This window comes from Scophthalmus maximus, chromosome 5 (genome assembly GCF_022379125.1).
Source record: "Scophthalmus maximus strain ysfricsl-2021 chromosome 5, ASM2237912v1, whole genome shotgun sequence".
Taxonomy (NCBI): Eukaryota; Metazoa; Chordata; class Actinopteri; order Pleuronectiformes; family Scophthalmidae; genus Scophthalmus; species Scophthalmus maximus.
In genome coordinates, this window is record NC_061519.1 from 26669781 (window position 1) to 26687760 (window position 17980).

Here is a 17980-nt window from a genome sequence, read left to right on the forward strand (position 1 = left end):
TCAGATTCATCTAATGCAGGAGGATGGTGTTTTTCTACATTAGCAAATATATATGAATGACTTTTCTTCATCCGATACATTTGCAGGATTAAATACAATTTCATTTCCTCTTTTCAATGTTCTGAATAATCCCAACCTAGTTCTAATCAATTTCCCGTTTTGAAAGGATCCACTCGCAGTTATGACCATCCAGAAAGAACTTAGTGAAAAAACTGTAAAATAAATCTGACATCTGAGATAAATTCATAATATCTTGGGCTAATTTTTTTTTCCAAAATAACCTTTTCCCCAGTTTTGTACTTTTATATCTATTCACGTCATTATGTATTTAGTGTCTTATTTAACACGCGTGTATAGACGCCATCGACAAGTCGGATACAGAAGTTAAATTAAAGGGACAACCACACAAAGTTTCACAGTTTAATGATTCTATTTTACAAACAAGCTTTTCATTAAAAAAAAAAACAGAACCACTTGGCTTTGCATTGCATGCATGAAGATATGTACAGTTATTTATTTTCTTCCCTAATTCACATCGAGCCTCTGACAGCTTTTCCGAGCAGATTTCGTAAAGTTCAGTGTCGCGACTCTTCCCAAAAACCTTATGTGTCCACGCGTCACGTTTAATAATCTCAGTATTATGATAATAATACTAATAATAATAATATTCCATGCAAGTGGCTTCGGTGGAAGAGTCGTTTTTATAAACGCTCCAAAACCGCAAATGTTCCGACTTTCATTCGCTACGAGCGCCGGCGGCCACGTGGAGCTTATGTTCCTGTACAGTGACGTCAAATCCAGACACGTGGAAATCAACACAATTCAAAGTAATAAATGACGTTGAGATGAGAGAAGTGTCTTAATTCAGTTCAAATCAATTTCTGGAGAAACATTCCATTAATGTGAATATTCTCCTCGAAGGTCCAGGAAAAAGAAAACAACAACATCAACAACAACAACCCCCGATTCCTTTAAAAAATAAGAACAAGTCATGAGAGTGAAATATGCTTCTTTGCCCTCAGACGTGCAGAGCGGCTGATGTCAGACACACCACTTCACAAAGACTTTGTTTCAGAGTCGAGTAAAAAAACAAAAAACGTCACGATGTGTTAAGGCAGCATTGTTTTCCCTAGGTGGCACAAAGACGACGTGTGGATCCTGAGGAGGAGGAGGAAAAGAAAACCAGATGAAAGGAGGTCGATCATGAAGGGATTCACCCGACGTGTTCAAAGTGGTCAGATCTCTGTAGCGTTCACACGACACGAGTGCCGTGCTGCTCGCACATGGTGACTCGTCACACACTACACGACCCCTCGCCGGGAGAAACGTCTCCCAGGTACCGTGTGTTCTGCCACGAAAACAGTGACACGGGGGAAAATATGCAGTACAGTGCGCCAAACAGGAAGTGTTTGTCACTTCCACGGCGCACGTCAGAAAGATGCTGTGTTTAATATTTTGCAGCATGCTCTTATGTTGACAGGTCAGAAACAGGAAGTCGTGCGAGCGGACGAACTTGACGCGTTCATATGTGGTTGGAGGTTGCGCTCGTCACCTGTTGCAGTGAAAACGAACAACACGACAGGAACAAGCCGATATTATTTTATTTACCCTGCTACATATCGGAGTCCCTTTGAGTCGTTGCTAGTTCACACGTAACTGATTTCACGAGCTGATTTTCCTCCCACTTCAGGATTTCATGTCGGCGAGCTGGAGATCGTGTCGTGTGAACTCGGCATTAGAAGACAACGTTTACCTGTTAAGTGACGTCCTGGATGAGCCCTTTTTCTGGATCGTGTTTATCATCCAGCTCCTCGTCAGAGTCTGGAAGAGAGAGAGAGAGAGAGAGAGAGAGAGAGAGAGAGAGAGAGAGAGAGAGAGAGAGAGAGAGAGAGAGAGAGAGAGAGAGATCATTCAGTGTGAAGATAAAAAATAGAATAATGGCTCTCTTGACAAGAGGTCGATGAGGAGACGACCAGGTAAGAAGCTGGAGCCAGGAGGCGATTAGCTTAGCTTAGCTTAGCATAAGGACTGGGGTCACGAGTGTGGATCAGCGGGCAGACGACGCGGTGCGAGTGAACCGACCTGCCAGCGACTCCGGCGGAGAGTAGAACTGTCCGTCGGACAACGGACCAGGACACATGAGAGGAGCTCGCTCGGCGGCGTCCACGAAGGACTGATATCCTAAAAACACAACAGGTGTATATTATTATTAGTATTATTATATATATCATGATAATATTCATCACAACTAAACATTTGGACACAAACGCACACTTCTTATGTTAATCGGTCGAAGTCTCGCCGACTTCCGTTTTTAGTCTCAACTGGAGAAGCGGAAATTTGAAGGACTTCACTTTGACACGACTGTATTATTATTATTATTTTTTCCGTCAGGACGTCGGTTGCCGTGCCGACAGCGGGACAAGGTGAGGGACGAGCGACTCACTGCTCTCGTCCTCGGCCTCCTGAGGCAGAACCTTGAAGTCGAGCAGCCACGTCTCGATCCAGGCCAAGACGAAGGAGACGATGGGCAGCAGGTAACCGAAGGCGCCCTGAGACAGCAGCTGCACACACATAAAGTCATTTATATGAAATGAGCACAAATTATTGTTATAAAACTTTTTTCTCTTTTCTTTTCTTAACATTTCTATAATCTCATTCTTACAATATTAGAATATTACACCTTTTCATTGATCACTACTATTATTATTGTTAATATTGAAATATTATTATTGTATTATTATGTTAACATAAATAATATATTATTATTATTGTTATTGTATTCTTATTAATAATAGTGTATTTGTGTTAATATTGTATTATTATTATTGAAAACATTATATTATTATTATTGATAGTGTATTGTTATTATTAACAGTGTATTATAAATAATATTTTATAATTATTATTAAAATTGCATTTTTATTACTATTATATTATTAATAATATTTTATAATTATTATTTATATTGTATTGTTATTATTTAATTTTAGTATTAACAGTACAGAGGTCAATATTATTGATTCAAACTATAATTAGTACTTATCTTCAATTAACTAATTGAACTTCTGTTTATTTATTATCTTTCATATTTGATCTTCTCTTCACATTTCCAATAATCCTTTGATTCTGTTCACTCTAATATTACTGTCGGTGTTTTACATCTTCTGTTTCCATCGTCTTTGTTTCATGTTGTTATGTGTTTGCACATGTGTGTGTTTCTGTCTTGTTCAATATCACCAGTAAAAAAACCAACCTTTTAAAGGATATAATATTTCATGTTTCATATGCCGTTTGTGTCCCCGCCGTTCCCAGGCATAGAAATGAAATGAAATACTAAAAAGCAGTTTTTGTGATTTGGGTCAAATCTGTCAATGACTAATCTACTAGATTGAATAACAACGGCAATAATTAATTCAACAAACGCATCATGATCAAAAGGACAAAAGTGGTAAAATAACGTTGACGAGTAACTTTAGGAAAACAAACAGAAACATCACGTTTACAAGCTGTTCTCAGAAAATCAGTGAAATTGAATCAAGTGTCAGAAAGTGATTTATGGTTCGAGCTGCAGCGAGCTGAACGTGACGACACGAGACCGGTAGTTCTGGCGGTGGCCAGCAGGTGGGGCCATGTGCCTGAGGACTGAATACGAACGACCGCCGTTACCTTTGACAGAATGACCTTGATGATGAGGAACGCACAGCTGACGGCGGTGGTGACCTGCACGGACGAGAGACAAGCGTTGATGTGGCCGCTCCGACGCGTCGAACACAGAAATCACAGAGACACACTGGAGAAAACTCACCGCGATGGCCCACCAGTGACGGAGCTTACAGACGGCGTAGGCCAAGATGAGGGTGGCGAACCTGAAGACAGCCAGGAGCTGAGGGAGGAGGGAAACCATTCAGCTTGGTTCAAATAAAATATATATATATGTATATACATGTATAATATTAATGCCTTACAAAGATGTCGAAGAAGGAGGCGTGGTAGTCGTAGTGCAGGACTTCTTTCTCCAGCTGCTGCTGAATTCCGCCGTTCACCTGTCGAACAGACAAACTACTGATCAACACGAGCTCGCCCACTTCCTGCGCAGCGTCATCTCCCCGTTCCATTCCCTGGGGGTTTTGTTTTCATAGCTACAGTGTGTCATATTAAGAAGAACTCATTCACAGAAAGTGAGTATATTGTCCATAACCATGTGTTCATATAAGAGTTAGATATAGTTCCATGAGTTGGACCGACCTCCGTGTGAGTCTCCATGTTTCTACGTCGTGTTGAATACGCTTGTTGAACTAAACGGTTCCAGAATACGTCGTGTTCACGTTGAAGTTTCAGACGCTGCCGGAAACAGGAAATGGAATCAGCGGTGCGACGCCATAAAGTGTCCCCCTGTCGGTTTCGATTTGCAACTTCACCACCAGATTTCGCCAGAAAATTACAAGAAATGACACACTGGGGCTTTAAACTACAAAAAGAAGCGTCACACTGACGCCGACACAAATCTGTCCCGTGAAAAAAGGAGAAATTGGTTTATTTGATGCAATGACACCGACGGAGGAGCACGTCAGTGCAGCGGGACTTTGGGGAAAATATCTTAGTGTGTTTTTATTCGGACAGATATTACGATTTGATTTGTCCCTGTGGCGAGAGAATGGTCGTGGCGTTCGTTCCCTCACGTTCCCTCTTTCATACGGAGAAATAGGCGACTCTGATGTAGTTCAGCGTTTACTCGATGGGGCGCCACAACTTTCACTGACTCGTGGTCCGCACACCCGTCACGTAGCTCGTAGCCCGTGGCGGTGTAGCGACTGTTCCACGACAATCTGTCGGCTCAAACCCCGAAATGCTCGCAGTCGCCCCTGGGCCCCTTCTGATTGGCGACCGTCACACCAGGACGACGACAGCAGTTGTGAATAGTCGTCCAGCCCTAAAGTACGTTATCTTGTGACGTTGCCAGACGTGGAGATAAAACCACAAAACCAACTCGGCTGTAAAACACTGCAGGAAAACTTGAGAGATAAAAAAATGAAATGAAAATGTAACCTACAGGTTTTGTTTGACTGGACGTGGTTTAATCAGCTGCTCAGTCCGTCGGAATGTGGGGGCTTGAAACTGTTTCTGTGACTAAATCCATCCAAGTCATTTTGGATTATGAAGCGTGTATCTTTACTTCAGCCTTTTAAAGGCAGACAGGCTCTGGGAATACGCTGCCGCCGTACAATCGCTTCCTGGTTCGAGGCAGAAAGTGTCTACGCCTGTCGTGACCTGGATTCACGGCGTGCATGCAGCTGTGCGCGCGTTACACTAGTACACTTCTGATCTGACAAGAGCTGTAAACTCGTGACGATGGAGCTGAATTCACCTGAAGACACCGGAGGTTTGAGGAAACGTTAGTTAATGTTTTGCTAACCATAAAAGATCTGACGGATTCAAAGTCCACAATGTTTCCCTCTTGATACAAAGGCCCCAACAGAGGAGTTACAGTAGAAACAAATCTACCTAACCCGCCCCCCCGTAATCCTGAAAATGAAAGGTCGGACTTCTTCTTTACTCCGTTTTCAAAAGAACTCAACACAAATCTTGTTGTATTGAGCGTTCAGGGACATCAGCTGCAGAATCCTACGACTCTGGAATATCTCATCAACCACTTGATGGATGACCATGAACTTCGGAGCCGATATGAAAACCCTTATTTTACAGAACAAACAATGCAGAGGTGGTAAAATGCAGTTGGTGGTTTCTTTTCTGCTTTTTTTTTTTAATTATGAGAACGCTTTTGGTTAAACTGTAAAATTATCATCATCTTCCTCATTAGGGGTTTGATCTGAGACATCTTAGGGATGTGACTAGTATATATTCCCATCATCCTCAGCAGGATAATCAATCATCGCCATGCCAACAGCAGCTGCAGGACGAGACTGGGAGTCGGACTTTGGCCTCGACAGGATCGGTGTTTCTCCTATGTTATTGCTGCGTTCACACCGGACGGGATGCAAATTTCCGCGTTGCTTTGCTCGCACCAGTTTGGCCGCAAGCAAACATTTGTGCTTGTGTCAAAGTTTGGCCGTTCAATAACTTCCACTTTGTCTGAACAAACATATGCAGACAAAGACACACACAGATAAATATCTGTGTTGAAGGAAAACAAGTCAGACGGGAGTGCCGCTGTGCTAACTAGGGCTAAATTTAGCTAACTTCCAACTTCCTCGTTCACCTCCTGCCATTTTGAAAGCGATGGTGGAGCCGGAGAGGAAATGTGGGAGGGAAAGAACGGGAGTTGAGCCGGCGACGCGCTGCTCAGGAGCGCCACTGGCTCGACTATCAGGTCGACACAGGAGAACCCTTTTACAAACGCTCCGTGTGAGACTTGTTCTGTACCCGACATACATCCACAACACGTCTTACATTGAGCTCTATGATCCAGAGCAAGGTGACGAACAAGAGGTCGAAGGTGACGAAGAGGCAGAAGGTCCTCCTCACGTCGGAGATGCACTTCTTCCCTCCGGCTTCGTACGACCCCCCACGCGCACAGATGGGCGTCGTGTTGATAGACCCCACCCCCCGGCCGGTGAGCCGCGAATCGGCGCTGCTGCTGCATCGGCTGTCCATCCTCGGCCACGCCCCCCTCCGCCTCCGTCAAGGGCCGGTCCCCCCGCTCGCCGCTCAACACCCGGGAATCAGACGGTGGACTCGAACTCAGAGGATGCAGGTCATGGGAGCCAGAAGCCAAAGGCCACTTCAGTGGACGTGGACCCACTCGGTGGAGGCGAACTGCATCACTGCACCTGCAGGGAGGGTGAAGCAAAAACGCATATGTGTAGATTAAAAATCGTGACGACGTGACCTCATGTGAGAACATGTTCATATTCTTAATCCTTCATTTCTCCTACATCTGTTCGTACCGCGGAGTTCGTACGAACGGAACCACGTGGGATTCATCAAACGCTTCCATTTTCAGAAAAGGGAAAAGACGTGATGAACGTCACCTGTGCGGATTTGAGCGTGCGTGTGATGGCAAATTAGCATAATCAACGCCCCCAAAAATACCCAATAATGCTTTGCTTCCTGCCCCACTACAGGAAGAGTTCATCCATGAAAACGGCGTTAAAGAGTAAAAAGAATAAGTTTACGAGATTGGAGGTTGAACTTCTTGTAAACTAAGTTCTGAGTTGTTGCTCCACTTAGGACAAACCTCTGCTGGCAGCAGTTCATCACAGTGAATGAAGTAAATGAAAAGCAAAGAAGCAAAATATTAATAATCAAATATATAAAAACTCCCAAGAGTATCATCGTGACCGCCACTTCCCTTGAAAGTGAAAGCCGGTCGCAGCTTCCTCTTCTTCACATGCTGGGAAGTTCTTATAGCTTCACCCCAAGATGCTTTTGGAGAGTTTTTTTTTTTAATGGAAATATTTTATGACAACACCAATGCTTATCTCACTTCTTCACTGGCAAAGTCAGTGAAGCCAGCTGAAAATAAAATAAAAATGAGACCATGATGTTACAAAATGAAAATCATGTATCGCAGAAGACTTGAAACTAGAGATTGAACCATAAACTCCTCAGTGAAAATGTTTTACTGATGTTTTATAAATCAAGTGAGACGTAGAGCCACGTTCTCATAGAGCCGCCCTCTGCTGGTCAGCACACAGAATACAGGCTTCAGACACTTCCGCATTAGCTTCAATTTCCGGTCCCGCTGACTGCGTCCATTTTTTATACACAGTCCACGGTTGAAGTCGAAGTGTCAAATTGTCTCAGGAAGTTTCCTAAATCTTGACGTGACCCGGACGTGTTTCCTCAGCACCGTGATAAGATCTGTTCAGATTCTCTAAGTGCACAGGAAAGGAGCTTCAATGCTTCCTTTCCTATCTCCTTTAGCAGAGGACACACTGGAGCTTCCTATGTGAAGCACCACCTCCACAACCAACAACAACACCAGATCCAACAAAAACAACCACCGTGAGCTCCGTCAGCGGCCAGCTGTCAGCGGCCACACTCAGGTGGTTCACTGCCACCACCACCAACACCACCACCTCCTCCATCAACACCACCACCAACAACACCACCACCACCTCCTCCATCAAAACCACCAACAACAACAACACCACCACCACCACATCCACCAACACCTCTTCCATCAACACCACCACATCCACCAACACCACCAACAACAACAACACCACCACCTCCACAAACAAGACCAACAACACCAACACCACCACATCCCCCAACACCACCAACAACAACACCACCAACAACACCACCACCACCACCAACAACAACACGTCCACCACCTCCTCCATCATAAACAACAACAACAACAACAACAACAGCACCACCACCACATCCCCCAACACCACCAACAACAACAACACCGCCACCTCCTCCATCAACACCACCACCAACACCACCACCACCGACAACACCTCCTCCATCAACAACAACAACACCACCACATCCACCAACACCAACACCACCAAAAACACCACCACCTCCACCAACAAGACCAACAAGACCAACAACACCAACACCACCAACAACAACACCACTACCACCTCCTCCATCAACACCATCAACACCATCACCACCTCCACCAACAACACCACCTCCTCCATCAACAACAACAACACCACCACATCCACCAACACCACCAACAACAACAACACCACCCCCTCCACAAACAAGACCAACAACACCAACACCACCACATCCCCCAACACCACCAACAACAACACGTCCACCACCTCCTCCATCATCAACAACAACAACAACAACAACAACAGCACCACCACCACATCCCCCAACACCACCACCAACAACAACAACAACACCGCCACCTCCTCCATCAACACCACCACCAACACCACCACCACCGACAACACCTCCTCCATCAACAACAACAACAACACCACCACATCCACCAACACCAACACCACCAAAAACACCACCACCTCCACCAACAAGACCAACAACACCAACAACAACACCACCACCACCTCCTCCATCAACACCATCACCATCAACACCATCACCACCTCCACCAACAACACCACCTCCTCCATCAACAACAACAACACCACCACATCCACCAACACCACCAAAAACACCACCACCTCCACCAACAAGACCAACAACACCAACACCACCACATCCACTAACACCAACAATACCTCCACCACCACCACCACCACCACCACCACCACCAACAACAACAACAACAACAACAACAACAACAACACCAACAACAACAACAACACCTCCTCCATCACCACCTCCACCAACAACACCACCTCCTCCATCAACACCAACAACAACAACACCACCACCACCACCACCAACAACACCACCACCACCACCAACAACACCACCACCACCACCTCCTCCATCAACACCATCACCCTCAACACCATCACCACCTCCACCAACAACACCACCTCCTCCATCAACACCAACAACAACAACACCACCACCACCAACAACAACACCAACAATACCTCCACCAACAACACCACCACCACCACCAACAACAACAACAACAACAACAACACCACCACCACCAACAACACCACCACCACCACCTCCTCCATCAACACCATCACCATCAACACCATCACCACCTCCACCAACAACACCACCTCCTCCATCAACACCAACAACAACAACACCACCACCACCACCACCACCAACAACACCACCACCACCACCTCCTCCATCAACACCATCACCCTCAACACCATCACCACCTCCACCAACAACACCACCTCCTCCATCAACACCAACAACAACAACACCACCACCACCAACAACAACACCAACAATAACACCACCAACAACAACAACACCAACAATAACACCACCACCAACACCTCCTCCACCACCACCGTGACTCCGTCAGCGTCCAGCCGTCAGCGGCCACACTCAGGTGGTTCACCGCCGACACACTGAGCAGGAGACGGGAAATGACAACGAACGAACAGTCACGGCCGCGGAGACTAACGCGGTCGAACTCCGCCATTGAATTAGCATCGTTCAGCTCATTTGACAACCGGTTAGCTAGTTAGCTTCGAGTCGCGCAGTCACAACGGCGTTTAAACAAAACTAATAAAAATGAATAAAAAGTGTCCGTCGTCCTCTTTACCTTCCAACGTCTCTTCAGGCGGGTCAACGCTCCCGAACAGACGGTTTCACTTGGTAACTTCAACACGTGAGGTGAGTCATCTGTTCCCCCTTCGTCGTCTTCTTCTTCGTCTTCGTCGTCGTCTTCCTCTTCCGCTTCCGCTTCCGCCTCCTCCTCCTCCTCCCCCTCCTCCCCCTCCTCTTCCTCCTCTTCCTCTTCTTCTTCCTCTTCTTCTTCCTCCTCTTCCTCTTCTTCTTCCTCGTCTTCTTCTTCTTTTCCCTTTTTACAAGATAGACCGTTCTCTTTTATCTTCTTCTTCTTCTTCTTCTTCTTCTTCTTCTTCTTCTTCTTCTTCCTCTTCGAAATGTATCGACGACCGGTCAACAACGCAGCGGCGCACTACCGCCACTAGCTGGTTAGTCAAGTCAAGTCAAGTCGACTTCATTGCCAATTGGAGGCAATTTGTTCCAAATCCGTTTCTCTCCGACCCACGGTGCAATAAGTACAAAATGAATTACAAAAGTAATATATACGATGAATAAATTCTAAAAGCCACTCCGGGAACCATCACCTTACCGTGGTGGAGGGGTTTGTGTGTCCCTATGAACCTTAGGGCTGTGTTGTCTGGAGCCTAGTGCTCCTGGTAGGGTTTCCCATGGCAGAGTGGTCTCAGGTGAGGGGCCAGACTAAGTATGGTTCAACAAAGACACCATGGACAACAGAGGAAGAGGAAAAGGGACCCAGCCCGGAGGAAGCCCGGGGCCCCCGTCTGGAGCTAGGCCCAGGCGGCGGGCTCGTCGGCGAGCGCCTAGAAAAAGCTACGTGGCACCTACCTCCTCTCCATCCTGTGGGCCCACCACTCATAGGAAGAACCGCTGGTGTCGGGTGCGCTGCCACACGGGTGGCAGTGGAGGTCGGGGACCTCGACGAACCGGACCTGGGCTGCAGAGGCTGGCTCTGGGGACGTGGAACGTCACATCTCTGTGGGGGAAGGAGCCGGAGCTTGTGCGGGAGGTGGAGCGCTACCAGTTGGATCTGGTGGGGCTTACCTCTACGCACAGTTTCGGTTCTGGAACTGTACTCCTGGATATGGGTTGGACTCTTTTTTTCTCTGGAGTTGCCCAGGGGGAGAGGCGACGGGCGGGTGTGGGGATACTCACAAACCCCCGGCTGAGCGCCGCTGTGTTGGAGTTTACCCCGGTGGACAAAAGGGTCGCCTCCCTACGCCTTCGGGTGGTGGGGGGGAAAACTCTGACTGTTGTTTGTGCATATGCACTAAACAGGAGTTCAGAGTATTCGGCCTTTTTGGAGACCCTGAATGGAGTCCTGCAAAGGACCCCAGTAGGGGACTCCGTTGTTCTGCTGGGAGACTTCAACGCCCACGTGGGTAATGATGGAGACACCTGGAGAGGCGTGATTGGGAAGAACGGCCTCCCTGATCGGAACCCAAGTGGTTGTTTGTTATTAGACTTCTGTGCTAGCCATGGCTTGTCTATAATGAACACCATGTTCGAACATAAGGATGCTCATAAGTGTACATGGTACCAGAGCACCCTAGGCCAAAGGTCGATGATCGATTTTGTGATCGTTTCATCTGATCTGAGGCTGTTTTGGACACTCGGGTGAAGAGAGGGGCGGAGCTGTCAACTGATCATCATCTGGTGGTGAGTTGGATCCGGGGGTGGGGGAAGACTCTGGATAGACCTGGTAAGCCCAAACGTGTAGTGCGGGTGAACTGGGAACGTCTGGAGGAGGCCCCCATCCAGGAGATTTTCAACTCACACCTCCGGCGGAGCTTTTCTGGCATTCCTGTGGAGGTTGGGGGCATTGAACCCGACCGGGAAATGTTCAAAGCTTCCATTGCTGAAGCTGCGGTGGTGAGCTGTGGTCTTAGGTGCCTCAAGGGGCGGTAACCCTCGAACTCCGTGGTGGACACCGGTGGTCAGGGAAGCTGTCCAACTGAAGAAGGAGTCCTTCAGGGATATGTTATCCCAGAGGACTCCGGAAGCAGTTGCAAGGTACCGACGGGCCCGAAGGGCTGCAGCCTCTGCCGTGTCAGAGGCAAAACAGCGGATGTGGGAGAAGTTCGGAGAAGTCATGGAGAAGGACTTTAGGTTGGCACCAAGATGCTTCTGGAAAACCATTCGACATCTCAGGAGGGGGAAACGGGGAACCATCCACGCTGTGTACAGTAAGGATGGGACACTGTTGACCTCAACTGAGGAGGTAATCGGGCGGTGGAAGGAGCATTTTGAGGAACTCCTGAATCCGACTAACACGCCCTCTCTGGTAGAGGCAGAGCTGGAGGCTGATGGAGGATCATCGTCAATTTCCCTGGCGGAGGTCACTGTGGTAGTCAAACAACTTCACAGTGGCAAAGCCCCAGGGGTTGATGAGATCCGCCCAGAAACGTTGAAAGCTTTGGGTGTGGAGGGGCTGTCTTGGTTGACACGTCTCTGCAACATTGCGTGGAGGTCGGGTACAGTGCCAAACGAGTGGCAGACCGGGGTGGTGGTTCCCCTGTTCAAAAAGGGGGACCAGAGAGTGTGTGCCAATTACAGGGGTATCACACTTCTCAGCCTCCCGGGTAAAGTCTACTCCAAGGTGCTGGAAAGGAGGGTTCGGCCAATAGTCGAACCTCAGATTGAAGAGGAACAATGTGGATTCCGTCCTGGACGTGGAACAACGGACCAGCTCTTTACCCTTGCAAGGATCCTGGAGGGGGCCTGGGAGTATGCCCATCCAGTCTACATGTGCTTTGTGGATTTGGAGAAGGCGTATGACCGGGTCCCCCGGGAGATACTGTGGGAGGTGCTGAGGGAGTATGGGGTGGGGGGGTCACTTCTTGGGGCCATCCAATCCCTGTATACTCAAAGCAATAGCTGTGTCTGTGTTCTCGGCAGTAAGTCGGATTCGTTCCCGGTGGGGGTTGGTCTCCGCCAGGGGTGCGCTTTGTCACCAATCCTGTTTGTGATATTCATGGATAGGATATCGAGGCGTAGTCGTGGTGGGGTGGGGTTGCAGCTCGGTGGCCTGGGGATCTCATCACTGCTTTTTGCAGATGATGTGGTCCTGATGGCACCATCGGTCTGTGATCTTCAGCACTCACTGGATCAGTTCGCAGCCGAGTGTGGAGCGGTTGGGATGAGAATCAGCACCTCAAAATCTGAGGCCATGGTTCTCAGCAGGAAACCGGTGGATTGTCTACTCTGGGTAGGGAATGAGCCCTTACCTCAAGTAAAGGAGTTTAAGTACCTCGGGGTCTTGTTTGCGAGTGAGGGGACAATGGAGTGTGAGATTGGCCGTAGAATTGGAGCAGCGGGGGCGGTATTGCACTCGCTTTGCCGCACCGTTGTGACAAAAAGGGAGCTGAGCCGGAAGGCAAAGCTTTCGATCTACCGGTCAATCTTTGTTCTTACCCTCACCTATGGTCATGAAGGATGGGTCGTGACCGAAAAAACGAGATCGCGAGTACAAGCGGCCGAAATGGGTTTCCTTAGAAAGGTGGCTGGGGTCTCCCTTAGAGATAGGGTGAGAAGCTCAGTCATCCGTGAGGAGCTCGGAGTAGAGCCGCTGCTCCTTTGCGTAGAAAGGAGCCAGTTAAGGTGGTTCGGGCATCTGGTAAGGATGCCCCCTGGGCGCCTCCCCTGGGAGGATTAGACCCAGGACTAGGTGGAGAGATTATATCTCCACACTGGCCTGGGAACGCCTCGGGATCCCCCAGTCAGACCTGGTTAATGTGGCCCGGGAAAGGGAAGTTTGGGGCCCCCTACTGAAGCTGCTGCCCCCGCAACCCGACCACGGATAAGCGGTTGAAGATGAGATGAGATGAGATGAAATTCTAAAAGTGAGGCATAGCCAGACGGTACAGAAAAAACTAAAGAAATTGAAAAGGTGCAATAGATAAGGAAATACTGTACAGCATGTGAAATACACAGGGAACTGAATAACTTGAATACATTTAAAATGTGCAATAGAAAGGACATTGAGTGCAGATTGAGTGTAATAAATGTAGAAAGCAGGAAGGAGTGTGGATTAGGCTTTGTATTTATAGACATATGTTGTTTGAATGCAAATAATGTATTATTGTTAATAATAACAATCACAATAATCATGATGATGATGATAAAAGCAGAAGTTATGATAAATAAATCTCATTCGCTTTTCTCAAATGTATTTCTCCTGAGATATTGACAAAAAATTAATAACATTTATATATAACATAACATATATTTAAGCCATCTCATTGATAAAATATACCTCACAATGCACCTCATATTATATTTTTAGTGTAGCTATTGGTACTGAAGTTTTGCACTGATGCTGGCATCTCTTTTTCATTTGTAAAGTTGTTTGTTTGTTTTTAATTTAAATTTTTACAGTTGTTTGCTATTTTTGCATTGTTTTTTCTGTTGTCGTTGTTTTTGTCTTGTTTCTATTTTGTGTGGACTACTACTCCATGTGCCTTTGAAATTAAGTTTCTTGAAATTTATTGAATTGAATTGACTTTATCTCCAGAACGTCTTATAATCCGTCAAATAAATATAAAACAATTATATTTCAACCTGTCGACAAGAATAGTAACTAATTCAAATATAAAATCATATATATATTCAGAGTGAGAGTTGAAAATCATTGACAACGAACAATAACAACTTATATTGAATAAATGAATACAAAATAATAAAAACTGAGAGACGCAAGCGTCCAGGGGAAAAATACATATAAAGATATTTAACATATTGCTTACATTCATTGTTTTTATTCAAGTTTTTTTGATGTATTTCCTTCATAAACACAAAGAAATGTTATTTGTTTGTTTGTGAAGTTGCATTCATGGATGTGGAATTTGGCAAAAAGCAAGATCAGATTGCATTATCATCTTCATGACTGTGATCATAACAATCAAATATAGTACTTTGACGCTAAAAAGAAAGGCAGAGAAAATGGCGTTATCTCTGAAAGAATGAATGTCTTTCCACAGTTTAAATGTTGGTTCACAAGACCAAAATAATTGAGAGACGCATCTGGATGAGATTGACATCGAGGTCACTCTCCCAGGAAAGATCTCACACGTTTTAATCCTTCAACTGTGTCTGAAACAACTGGAGGTGAAAACCAAAGAGTTCATCTTGGCCAGAAACACACTCCTGATAGTCTGACCTCTGTCCGTCACTGGATCCCCTGTAGAAACCGCCTGTCGTCCTGAATGTGTCTGAGCTGTTACACGTGAACCTGAACTTCACTCAGAAGACTGTGGATGTTGAAAAGAGCATTTGTGTATTTCAGTGATCTGAGTCTGACGGACAAACGTTCTTCTGCTCTGAACGTGATCACTGGACTTTGTGGCGTCTCATATTCTCTCTCGTCACTTCACATTGTCTCCATCAGCTTTCAACGAGATGCTGGAATGAAGACGAAAGAAAACTTCTTCGTTTATTCTTTATTCTTTATTGAAACCTTCAGTTCGTTCAAACATTTAATCAGTAAAGTCTGTTCAACGACTCGTGTTCAGTGACTTGATGGACAGATTCACTTCATCCACACAATCAGTTTGTTTCACCTCAATCTCAGATATGAAGAAATACAATAACACATCATCTCATTGATTATGATCATTACAGGTTATAACACATCAGAGAAACTTATCTGTTCACTGATTTAGAAAACAACAACATCATGTAAATGTAATTATAGATTTCTTTCTCCACAAAGTGAGAACAGAATATCTGTGATAAATGAAGGTCAGGTGATTTCTCTGTTCAGGCCCAAATGTAGTGGAAGAGACGCAGCAACGTACAAACACATGGACGCAAATATTCCACAAGACATTCAGAGCACAGACACGTTTATATTCTCATGTGGAGAAAAGTCAGTCGAGGTGAACGAACGTCATCGTGAGCAGTGAGATCGTCCACGGCTCCATCTCCACCTCGACAAACTCAAACATCAACACAACAACGAACGAGGACACGTCAGAGCTCCGCCCACAGTGTTTGACTGACAGCTGAGCACAAATGTCATGACAACAACAACAACAACAACAACAATAACAACAACAAGGAGCTTTGAGGGAAAAGAAGTTAAAGTTTTAAAAACAAAATTTAACTCACTGCTCTTTAAATGACTCAAGTCTATTTGAGTTTACAGAACTCAGCTGTGAATCCTTCATCATAATAAATCGCAACTCCAGCACAGAGCGGCTGAGAGAATGTGGTCTGGACTCTGTGGAGGAGAGTCATGGTGTCAGAGACGCTGTAGAAGGACAGAACACCTGCACTGTGATCCAGGTACACTCCGACTCTGGAGGACACCGGACCTGAGACTAGACTGTTGATACTGTTGTAAGAAAACTTATAACTGTTTCCAAGACAATTTAATGACCAAGATTTGTCATTGCCTCCAAATCTACTTTCACCTGACCACCCTGCTCTGATGATATTCTTGTATGCGACTGCTACAGTAACTGCTCCTCTCCTCTCCACCTCCCAGTAACAACGTCCAGTCAGACTCTCTCCACTCAGGACCTGAGACCAATAACTGAATCTGTCTGGGTGACTAGAATTAAACTGTTCATTTCTCATTCCTGTCACTTTTCTGTTTCCCTCAGATAATAACAGATGTTTGTTTGCTGTGTTTGGATCCAGTGTGATTTCCTGTGAATATGTTAAGAATTCCTCTCTGGTCTTGGGCTCTGGTTGTGACAGTAAAACTTCCACTTGAGTCACTGTCAGTGAGATGTTTGTCTCTGACTCAGTCAGGACGTCCTGTAGTCGACCTCTGACCTCTGACACAGCTGCTGTCACAGCCTCAAAGTACCTGAGAGGACGGATGTTGATGCTGGATGAGTGTGTAGACGGACTGAGTGGTGTCAGTGAGGGGTAGTTGTGTAGAAACTGGTTGTGATCCTCTGTGTGTGAGAGATGCTTCAGTTCAGCGTCTTTCCTCTTCAGCTCAGTGATCTCCTGCTCCAGCTTCTCCTGAAGATCTTTGACTCGACTCACTTCAGTTTCCTGCTTCGATCTGATCTGCTGCTTCATGTCAGAGCTTCTTTTCTCCACCAGACGGATCATCTCAGTGAAGATCTTCTCACTGTCCTCCACTGCTTTATCAGCAGAGCCATTGACAGCCTCCAGCTCCTGTTGAAGCAACTTCACATCTTTCTCTCTGTCCTGGACTCTCTGCTGGATTTGTTGTCGACTCAGCTCGAGCTCTCTCTGCCTCTCGGTCCTTTCTGCTGCAGCTGAGACTGTGTCGTGACCTTTATGTTCGTCCACAGAGCAGAGATAACAGATACACTGTTGATCAGTGCGGCAGAACATCTTCATCACCTCATCGTGACGAGAGCAGATGTTCTCCTGGAGCTTGTTGGTGGGGTCCACCAGCTTGTGCTTCTTTAACAGAGGAACATCATAATGAAGCTGGAGGTGTTTCTCACAATAAGAGACCAAACAAACCAAACAGGACTTGTCAGCTTTCCGTTTTCTCCCATTACAAACATCACAGGCCACATCTTCAGCTCCAGCGTAGCAGTGATCAGCAGGAGCAGCTTGGAGTCCAGTCTTCTTCAGCTGCTCCACTAATTCAGCCAACATGATGTTTTTTCCCAGGACAGGCCTCGGTTTGAAGGTCTGTCTACACTGAGGGCAGCTGTAGATCCTCTCCTCATCCTCTTTGTCCCAGTGGGTTTTAATACAGCTCATACAGTAGCTGTGTCCACAGGGAATAGTCACCGGATCCTCCAGTAGATCCAGACAGACGGAACAAGAGAAGGATTCCCGCTCCAGCTCAACTCCTTTCTGCGCCATTTCACCTCTCAGTGACGAACGACTGTCTGAGTTTCAGTGTCTCAAC

At 46.3% G+C, this 17980-nt stretch overlaps 2 protein-coding genes across 3 annotated transcripts in view; both read right to left on the minus strand.

Annotated features, from left to right (window-relative positions):
- stard3nl (STARD3 N-terminal like) overlaps positions 1 to 10300 on the minus strand; it is an 11533-nt gene extending 1233 nt beyond the window's left edge. Inside the window, exons 1-9 of one of the 2 annotated variants that reach the window (XM_035634174.2) lie at positions 10148 to 10300; positions 6412 to 6791; positions 3969 to 4046; positions 3809 to 3886; positions 3670 to 3723; positions 2447 to 2564; positions 2083 to 2181; positions 1754 to 1821; positions 407 to 1158 (exon numbers count right to left, since the gene is read on the minus strand). In XM_035634174.2, coding sequence (XP_035490067.2) covers positions 1757 to 1821; positions 2083 to 2181; positions 2447 to 2564; positions 3670 to 3723; positions 3809 to 3886; positions 3969 to 4046; positions 6412 to 6615 — 696 coding nt within the window. In that variant the 5' untranslated portion in view covers positions 6616 to 6791; positions 10148 to 10300 and the 3' untranslated portion in view covers positions 407 to 1158; positions 1754 to 1756. Of the gene's footprint in view, positions 1 to 406; positions 1159 to 1753; positions 1822 to 2082; positions 2182 to 2446; positions 2565 to 3669; positions 3724 to 3808; positions 3887 to 3968; positions 4047 to 6411; positions 6792 to 10147 lie in introns of those variants that run through there. The other variant, XM_035634175.2, reaches the window with a different exon arrangement.
- A 5257-nt stretch (positions 10301 to 15557) lies between these two features.
- Positions 15558 to 17976, minus strand: LOC118310822 (tripartite motif-containing protein 16-like). The gene has a single exon (XM_035634130.2). It carries the CDS (start codon positions 17932 to 17934, stop codon positions 16261 to 16263), a length of 1674 nt encoding a protein of 557 aa, XP_035490023.2. The 5' UTR covers positions 17935 to 17976; the 3' UTR covers positions 15558 to 16260.
- Positions 17977 to 17980: the final 4 nt, after the last annotated feature.

Coding starts and splice junctions, on each gene's coding strand:
- LOC118310822 (XM_035634130.2), bottom strand. CDS start 17,934: ATGGCGCAGAAAGGAGTTGAGCTGGAGCGGGAATCCTTCTCTTGTTCC.